The following is a 10,743-nucleotide window of genomic DNA, read 5'->3' on the forward strand; positions in this document are numbered from 1 at the left end:
AAACAAGGATTATGATTTAGGAAAATTCATATTGAATCCAATCTATTTTGAATTAGATTGATTTCATGATTAACTTTTCTATTTTGGAATTCTAAAAATGGAAAGTATTCGAAATTCGAAATTCGAAATTTGAATTTCAAATGCATTCGAATTTTCCCTCTCATGCGTAGCTAAATTAGGAAATCATTTTGATGATTGAAATCATCATAATGAGGGCAATTATGAGGGAAGGGGGCGGCGGCAAGGAGGAAGAGGGGCGGGTTGGGGTTTTGGTTGGTGGTTGGATTTCGAATGGTGGAGCTAGGAGATGATGTGGGTGGAGGGGATGAGCCACCGGTGGTGGGAAATTAGGACGTGGCCGGCGATGGGTTTGAGAAGGGGAAAGGGAGATGAACAAGAAAACAAAATAGGATAAAATTAAACTAACCACGAGTCGCGAACTCTTCCAACGACTGGTGGGCCTTGCAATTGCTCACTTTGAGCTCTCTCCCTTTTCTCTAGCTCCCATGCAAGAAGAAGAAGAAACAAGTAAAATTTCATTAAACATTCATCATCTAATACATAAGAGGATGACCATATATATAGGCCTCACAATGACAAATAAAACAAAAGACAAGAATGCCCCTTGGGCTACAATAGTGACCAACTACTCATAAGGGCAAAAACGAAAAAGCTGAAAAAATAAAAAAGACTAATACAAAAAAAAATGCATCAAAAGTAAAGACTCTATCATGGCCATCGATCTCCTGTGTCGCCTCTGATAGACGCATCGAAACCTCGTATCGATGTCCCCATCAATAGTTCTCAGCAATGTAAGTATGTAATGGATAGTTCTCATTCTTTAAATGCAATTTAAGCATATGATGGATAGTTCTTATTCTTTAAGTACAATGTAAGCATGTGATGTATAGTTTAGATTGCTCTTTTAGAAATGTATAGAAACATTACACTAGCTAGGGAATGATGCTCGATTGGATTGTTAGGCACCCTCATACAATAATTTTATTGTATGATTGCATGTGTATGTTGACACGGAATATCCAAATGATAAAGGACTCTTCGGAGCAACTAAAAAAAATTGAAAGAAATTGTCAATTAAATGTGTACCTGATCAGTACAAATGTGATACTCTGTTACGGATGTATAAGATATGAATATGTCATAAAGAGTATATGTATATGCATATTGCATATAGAGTATGAAAGAAAACATGAATAATATAAACTGTAGAATGTTACAGAATAATGAAAAGAGAAATGGTCACATCTAAGCTGACATAAAGACTTAAGTAAATCAATCATTATTGCATCACACATGTATTGCTCCTTACTTTAGTTTATTATTACACTGTACCATGAATTTGGCATGCATAATGTGCTTCTTACCTTGTGTTTATGAAATTTATTGAATAGCATGTTACCTACTGAGCTTTAGCTCACCCTAGTTGTGGAAAAATTTTCAGGAGAACCCGTTAATCAGTGATAACTGACATACAACCGTTAACCTGCCATCGTATAGAGATGCCAGGTGACAGGTTTTTTTTTGTTATTTTGATGTTTTGTAATAAATTGACTCGTAGGACGACATACGATAGTGAGATATCTATTTTTGTAATACTTTTATTTACTTGTTTATTAATAAAAGAATGTCACGACCCGGTCCGGCTAGCCCGATAAAATCGGGGCGGGAACAGTAGTCGTACGAAAATCACATATAAAAACAGTAGTCATACGAAAATCACATATAAAACATTAACAGTTCCAATTAAAACTTTAATGTCAAATCACAAACATCGTTCATAAATGAAAGAGTCACTAAACACCATCAAATAAAAGAGAGATTCATACTGATCATCACACATGACTACTAAAACTTTCAAACTCATCAACATTACTTAACCTCTCACAATTACCTAAACTCCAAACTCAAACTTAAACTCACAAACTACACAGAAATAAACTCAAAGACTCAAACTGAAATCATAACAAGGAACCTTTCATCCTGAGGTCCCCTACGATGATAAGTGTATGGTCGTCGTGCAGCTATCACTTCTCTCATTAAAAACATTTCAAACGTGGAATGAGCCAACGCTCAGTAGGTAATTCATAGCTCAGTTAATTTCATAAGATGCATATAACAAAAACATTTATAATTGAAATCATTTCATAACATTAGCAAATAAAAAAACATTTGAATTTCCATTCTTACTTTCCTTTTTTCCTTTCTTTAACATTTCATTCTTTTCATTCTTTCATTTCACCTTTTTCATATGCAATGCAAAGGCAAAAATGTTTATACTAAATGTAACACCCGTCCCGGAAGTACCCTTATTCGTATTGATCAGATACGCAGTCAAATTTTGGTCATTTCCTTTACCATTTGGCTTTTACAAGCCTCATTACCATTTGACTTTTGTAAGCCCCTTTACCATTACCATTTTGACACTTCCGGATCAACATGCAGCATGAAATTTTATCCAATTTAAATCTTTTCATTTATGTTCAATTTCCTTTCATAAGCCTCATATATTTTCATGCTCAAATATTTTTCATATGAATCATATGTTTTCCAACAATTAATGCATAATATAAAAGCATGAACTTGCAGTATCATTGAATCTAAAACATTAATTAATGATAAAATAAATACATGAAATTTCATTTAAGCATAAAAATTTTTAAGCACTTATAAATTTAAATGAGGTATGAACACCTATCTCTCTTAAGCACAGTATATCGCTTCGACACAATTCTTACACCTTACACTTCAACGACCACAACCTAAGAATAAAACAAACGTGACACAAATCCAAACTTCATTAAGGCTTAAGGCTAAATCTAAGTCTAATTGCTAAACCCGACATTTTCCCTTAACAATTCCTTACGACATTTAATGAATATTTAATTAAATAAACCTTAATTTTCGGATTTAATAAATATTTAGTTTTTGGAAAGTAATAAATATTTAATTTCATCAAAACATTGCTCTAAAATTAATCCTCAATATATAATTATAATTATAAATTAAAATTTCGGATTAAAATAATTAGGAAAATTACAAAAATAAAATTTTCCTAAAAATCCAAATTCATGCTTTAAAAGCATTCATAATATCCTTAGGAATAATTTATGTAAGAACATCATTAAGGAATTTAAAGTTTTAGTAAAAACCTTAACTTATAAATCTCCAAAAAATTCCTCAATTCACTTCTTTTTCATTGCTAAAATAATCCTCTAAACATTTCTTAAAGATATATTGGGAGAAAAACATTTTTTTAGGAAAACCCTAGAATTCCTTTTCCAAAAATCTAAAGATCGAGAAAGTTTCGTTCTAAAATAATCATACCTGAGTGTTCCTCTCGTCGTCCTCTTCGATTTGAACTAAATTTCTCACCAGAAGATCGTCGCCGGAGAGCCCTCGCGGAACCCGTCCGTCCGCCCCTTTTCTTCCGTTCGGTTCGTTTCGTGCGAGAGAAATGAGAGGGGGAGGGTTCGGGTAGAGGAAAATAAGGGAGAAAGGGGATTTACAGATGACCAAATTGCCCTTACTTAAAACAATTCCGGAAATAAAAATAATTAGGGGCAAGTGTGGACACAAATTTATAATATCAATTCTTCATCCCTATTACAATAGCTTAAGGCCCTATATATAGGCCACAACATGAGAAAAATCAAAATTACAAAATTACCCCTTGGGCCACAACACTCAAATAAGCTATCCTAGGGGAAAAAACAGGAAATACATCAAATAAGAATTAAAATGCAGAAAATAACTCATAATTGAAAATTTAAATAATGGCCATCGATTTACGACACCGCCTATGATAGATGCGTCAAATCTTCGTACCGATGTCCGCATCATTCTCCCTATGTGGGAGAATACTCGACTCCGTCGAGTAAGCATCACAACTGCTCATGTACTAACTCTGGATTGTTATTTGGAAGCACTAAACCAAATGGCCTTTTTGCAACGATTTTCAAACAGCCCCGGTTGCCCACAAGGTCAACTTGCTTGTTACACTTTAGCTCGCCAATTATGGATGTTACTTCTAGAGCTTCATCCACATTCTCCGTTATAGGAGTTTTAACTGGGTCAGGAGAAACCTTTGATTCTGTAGGAGTTGCAATTGAATCAACCAAATCTCCCTCTGTATTATTTGAAGTCACGCATTCCTCCTTGTCAACCAAATCATCTTCTTCTTCATGTTCTTGCTTGATCGCCTTATATTCCTCTTTGATTTGCATAGTGATTGAGAAATTGAAAGCTTCATTGGCCTCCATCCATTTGTCCACTCTATCTCTTATCTCTGTCTCTTAGTGCCCTTTTTCTATCCTTTGAGGAAGGGGATCTTGCAGGTGTGTAAAGCGATGGGTTAGTTCTACCTCGCTCTAGGTTGTCGAATCGTTCGATTGTTTGACGGTGGAGGTCGGCTAAGTCCGCTTGATCCTCCTTGAGATGTTGACTAACGACACCCAGTTGAACTACCAACCAATCTAAAGTCCGTCCAAGTTGATCCGAGTCCATGCTCTGATACCAAACTGATGTAGAACGGGTTAGGCTTTGCTATGGAAGATGGACAAACTCCAAATGTCTCACAAAATCTGAAATTTTCTTTAGGTTTTTATTCAAAACCTGAGAGATAAATCTCAGATTCAAGTAGTATGAATTGTGAATTGGAACCAAGAGTTACAGTAGCAATTACACGTGAAATGGGAGAGAGGGAGAGAAAGGGGAGGCGGCGGGTAGCTGAGAGGGGAATTTAAAATCCCAAATTAATTTCCCTAGATTTAGGAAAATAATTGGCTGGATATGGCAGAGGAGAATTTCGGGTAGGAGGGATTTGAGGGAATTTGAATTATTTCCTAAATCTTTGATGGAAGACTTGGGAATTAATTCAACTTAAAATCTCATGGGAGAGAGGGGGCCAGCTGGAATAAGGGGGTGAGGGGAGGAGTTAGGGAAGGATTTGGAATTCCTTAATTAATTCCTTAGATGAGGGAATTAATTGAGGAGTTACGGGAGATGTAACTTAAGGCAAATTGATTTGGAAATTGGAATTAGGAAAGCATGGTATTAAATCCAAGTTGAATTGAAAGTTCAAATTGATCCTTTTGAATATTTTAGCTGGAGCAAATAGGGAGAAAAGGAAATAAATATGAGTGAATGCCAAGGTGGAGGTGAGGTGGGCCGGCGGCATGCAAGGGGGAATAGGGGTTTTAATGCATTAGATTGTGAATACTTAATTTGGGTTTGGCGTTTATGAAAGAAATAATTCAATCCTATTTGAATTTGAAATTCAAATATAAGTCATTTAAAACTTTCCAAAAATGGAATGACAAATTAGGAAAGATTTCAAATTTCAAATTAGTTGAATTTGAAATTTGAAAACCGCCCAAAATTAAATCACCCAAATTAAATTGAATTACATCATGAATAAGATTCAATACTTTCCTAAAATAGCTTTCTAACTTAGGAAATTAATTGAAATTCAAAATTTGAATTTCAATGGATGAAAATAATTTCCTAAATTATTTGAACTCTTTAGGTAAGCTTTAAGATGACATTGACTCCTCATTCATGGAGACAAACAAGGGTGGCCGGCGGTGGAGGAGCTAATGGGGGAAGGTGGCCGGCGGCTATGCGGAAAATTCGTGGAGCTTGGTATGGAGGTTTGGCCAAGGGATTGAGCGGGGAGGAGGAAAGATGACAAGATGAATACGACTACGGGGAACAATAAAAGAAACAAAACAAAAACAAAGATAAAACGAAAGATATAAGACAAGAACCACGAGCCTTGGACTCTTCCAAAGACTGACGGGTGATTCTTTGCCCTTCTCCAAGGGACTTCAATTCACGAGCCCGGACCCATCATGTGGCTAGTGAAAACTCCGATTCCTAATCTCACTAACGCTCTCTCACAAGAACACAAGTGTGGACACAAATTTTTAATATCAATTCTTCATCCCTATTACAATAGCTTAAGGCCCTATATATAGGCCACAACATGAGAAAAATCAAAATTACAAAATTGTCCCTTGGGCCACAACACTCAAATAAGCTATCCTAGGGGTAAAACAGAAAATACATCAAAAAAGAATTAAAATGCAGAAAATAACTCATAATTGAAAATTTAAATAATGGCCGTCGATTTATGACGCCGCCTGTGATAGATGCGCCAAATCTTCGTACCGATGTCCGCATCATAAAGCCCCAAGTAAAGGTCTGCATCTAACATGATATAATGACAACATCAAACTTTATTGTACTACGTCTGGTCTTCAGTATCATGCTTCTAAGCATTATAATTGAAATTTTAGTTTGACCAGTCTGAAATTCATGAAATAAAATTTATTTGGTTTGAAAGAGACTACTGAAAAAATTTTGTCAAATTGCAAGAGCAGACCCTCCATATAATAAATCACTCGATTAACAAAAAGCATTTTGACAGGCAAAGGCAGTTAGACGAATTTGTTAGATTTCCTGGAAGACAAGGTGTTCTAATAGTTCGAGGCCACCTACTTGGCACAATTTTTTAGCATCAAAGGAAACCTATGCTAGGTGAAAGATGTTTTTTTTTTTGTTCAATTAGCTTACAAATGAAAAAGTTATTACTAATCAGTTTTTGATATATTGCTTGCATAGAGGAAGAAGGCAAAATATAAAAATGTATTTGCGTTCATATACATTTGTTATCTAATCATGTAGATTACTGAGTTTTCTTTAACTTGATTACAAAATTTAATGAAAAAGAGCTATAATACTCTCCAGCTCATGCACATTAATTATAAATTTAAATTATAAACCAACCTGAGTAGAGAAGATCCTTTCCACTATAGTTAAATCCATGCTTCACAAGAGTGCGACTGGCATGGGCAACAGCAGTAATAAGGGAAAAATCATGATTTGACAGAGCATGAGAACCGCACGTGATGGATGAGAATATGAGATTACCTGATGTCTTCAACTTTATCAGCATGACCACTTGGCTCCCCAAAGGCACTGCCATAGTGAAACCTGCCACTTGATACAGCAGCTTTACTACCCAGGAGCTCAATCATCTTCCCAATCGTCATTCGACTTTTGATAACAAGAAATTCAGTGCACATAATATCAATCATTTGATCATAATATAAAGAATTTTCAAAAAATAAGCGTACCATGAATATATATCTTAGAAAAAAACTTGTAAATAACGGTATTCCAGCAAGTAAAATTATGGATCATTAACAAGGCAATACAATAAAATAACCCAGGCTATAAAAAGCTGTAGCGTGGGAAGGCCAGGTATTAATTGCAGACAGGTATGTAAGCAGGCCACCATGTAACCAAAAGAATTAGTTAATGCTTGCAGACTAGTTCAAAAAATCTAAAGAAGTTCAATATTCTTAATAATACACACAAATTATTATTATTATTATTATTATTGTAGTGGTCATCTTAACATGAAATGAAATTCAATTATAAAGTTCCACGAGATTGAATAAACATAGCATCCTTGTAAATGTAGAAAGCATCTGAATATTAATTAAAAACAAATATTACTAAATCTTAAGTTCTATACACCATGAATCCGATTTTTCAATAAATCTAATTATTAAATTATATTGTATTAAAGCTTAAATTTTGAGAGGATTGCTCTCCCTACAAAATATCAATTTCTGATTATTTGAGAAGCACCATTAGGATCAGTTTGATGATATAATTTCTGCTTCCGGTTTCTACTACCTTCTTATGCCTCATTAAACATCATAATCAATCTTAAGATGTTCAATTTTGTTAAAGCAGAAAAGCAGAGGCTTCCCAAGAAAAGGTGTTTTATAAATTTTAATTATTCAATTTACTAAAAAAATAATACTATCATTATTATTATAAGTTCACCATAATTATTATTTCATGATTCAATGAATAAGCAATTTTTTACCAAAAATCTACAACACTTATTAAAAAACTATTTGCTTGCTCAATAGCATAAATAACAAAACACAACACAACAATGCATAATATGCAAATCCGCCACCCTAATAGTTTGCTAATTAACTTCAGAATGATATAGCACTACCATGTTTAGCCAATATGAGCTGTTGTTTAATTACCATGGTTTAAAAAAGCATTCGAGGCGTGTGCCTCAAGCTTGGAGAGGCTTAAGCTTTTTTCATACGAGGCGTATGCCTCGAGGTATTTTGAGGTGTCGCCTCAAAAAGGGTTGATTTAATTTAGCTTTCTTTTTATATTATTTTCTATATTACCCTACCCTCCCCACCCACATGCATGTGAGGAGCAATTTTTAGGTCTCGAAAAAGACAGGTTGTGCAAGAATACTTCTTCAAGCCGGTCTCTAGCACACGAGGCGTCAAGCTTGTCTCTAGCACGCAAGCATCCAAGTTTCCTAATTGCTGCTTTGACTTCGCCTTGTTTGCGAGAAGTGGAGTTTTGGAAGAGTCGTTCAAGGAAGCTTCTTCACCTCCTTCGCCAACAACCTTCCTACCATATTAGAAGTTACAATGGGAGCTTGCAGTGAAGGTAACAATCTTTCTTCCATTTCAAGTGCCTCTTCGCCTAAATTATGTTAAAGCAAAATAGAGAAGGAGCACAATTTAAGTTTATGAAGGATAAAAGGTTCTCATTTTTGCTATTTGGAAGGATTTAGGTTAAATCATGCTTAAATCTTGCTCAAATCCCTTAAAAGAAGGAAGGGATTTAAGTTCCCATAGGATTTAAAGTTGTCATTTTTACTGCTTGGCGGGATTTAGGATAAATCGTGCTTAAATCTTGCTCAAATACCATAAAGAAAGAATACGAATTAAGTTTCAATAAGATTTAAAATTATCATTTATGTTGTTTAGCAAGATTTAGGCTAAAGCTAAATCATACTTAAATTTGCTCATGTGATAAGAAAGTTGTGATTTAATAATTTAAATCTAATTTGTATTGAATCTACCATCATGTGATAAGAAAGTTAGAGATATGAGCAAATCTCCTTTTTATATGGTGATTTCATTTACATTCATTGTGTACCATAGCATTAAGATTTCCTGAAATTTGTAGTGTTTGCAGCTCTTCATTATAGATATGCTTGGATTATCTTATAGAAATTTACTTGCTTCCTTGCCCTATTCCATCTTATTTGGACTATCTTATCAAGAGTGGTTGCAAACATGTTTTGCGGAGATCATTATTTATTCATTCGATGTTGTTATTGTTGATTTCTTTGATTTATTACAATGGTTATGGCGCAAGAAGAAAAGATCAAGCTTGTACATATGACACTAAAGTTGAAGTGCAATGTGAAGTTGCGAAGAAGGATTATGTTTACATGAAATGCAATTTTTTTGAGAAGTGGATTATTAGAGGTGTTATAAGATATGTCAAAGTCAAGAGACTTAAGGATCGCTTGGCTTACACATATGTTAATGTTGGAAAATGTGCAAATGTGCCTGATGAAGTAAAATAAGAATGTATTGATTATTTGAAGAAATTTGCTGCCATCAAAGAAGCAACACAAAGAAATATGGAGAAGATGATTGAGAATAGCTTGTATTTTGGTTCCCAACATGATGCATCAAGAAGTATAAGCCATTTGTTTTCTTCTAATAGAGGTACTCGAGGACCGATGGATATATGTGTTGAATGTTAATGAAGAGGAGACTAATAACTCTCAAAATGTAATAACCCAAATTCTTACATGAAAAAATAATTATTAATGACCTGTAAAAAAAATATTAAAGACCCGTAAATAATCCCCATGAAAATTATTACATGCATGAAAATCTGCTTGGGAGCGCTACAACACTATGCTTTGAGAACGTAGCTGCACTAGCTTCTCGGGTTTGAAGTAATTAAGGGGACCGTTGCGGTGCTGCGATTTGGAGCATTGTGGCACTAATTCAAAAAATTGTCATTTTTAATATAATAATCCACTAACTCCTTTTTTTAAATACTCAAACATCCCTAAGCCATCCCCTATCATTTCCTTAGCCTGGAACGAGAGTGATGGGGACATCAGCAGCGATTTCGACACATGTACCTCCAGGAGATGCCGGAGATCGACGGCCATGATCATGATCTGTATTTTCATCATTTTATGTAGTAATTTATTTTTATTTTATGTTTTTCCGTTTTTGCCTTTATGGGTATTTGATAGCTATTGTAGCCCAAAGGGCATTTTAGTATTTTACTTTCTTTGTCATTTTGAGGCCTATTTATATGGCCATTTTCTCATGTAATAGTTAGTTTTTGATGAATGAAAATTTGATATTTCACGTTCTCTTTGTGAGTGCAAACCTCCACGATCTCTTAGTGAGTTCGTAGGAGAAGCTAGATCTCTTTGTGAGTTCTAGGTTTTCTTGTTCTACTAATGATCGTTCTTTATTTCTCGTGTTCGATTCGTCGTCGTGGATATTGTATTGAAGCAATTGTGGAGAGTGGAATGGGAGGAGATACATGAGGTTTGAATCCCCTTTGAATTACTCCAAGCTTTCTCCCCAATTCTCTGGCCGCCGCCTTCCTCTTCCCCAAGCCCCTTGCCGCCGGCCACCTTGGGCCACCCGGGCCGCCCAGGCCGCCGCCACCTGAAAATTTGTTCAAGCCGCCGCCCCCTCTTCCCCAATTTTCCTTCCCCACCACTCCACCCGCCGACCCCTCTTAGAGTTTTGAATTTGAAATTCAAAACTCTCATGAAGCTTTGATACTTTCCTAATTTAGCTCCTTAATTTGAGGTCTCCAAATTAATTAGATTTCAATTTG

General features: G+C 35.1%; 1 protein-coding gene across 1 annotated transcript in view; it reads right to left on the reverse strand.

Annotated features, from left to right (window-relative positions):
- LOC110093163 (DNA-directed RNA polymerase III subunit 2) overlaps nt 1-10,743 on the reverse strand; it is a gene marked incomplete at its 5' end in the record, with an annotated part of 109,826 nt that overhangs the window by 18,955 nt on the left and 80,128 nt on the right. The window contains 2 exon segments of the mRNA XM_020817965.2: nt 6,808-6,863; nt 6,952-7,077. Coding sequence (XP_020673624.1) covers nt 6,808-6,863; nt 6,952-7,077 — 182 coding nt within the window.

This window comes from Dendrobium catenatum, unplaced genomic scaffold, assembly GCF_001605985.2.
Source record: "Dendrobium catenatum unplaced genomic scaffold, ASM160598v2 fragScaff_scaffold_1211, whole genome shotgun sequence".
Taxonomy (NCBI): Eukaryota; Viridiplantae; Streptophyta; class Magnoliopsida; order Asparagales; family Orchidaceae; genus Dendrobium; species Dendrobium catenatum.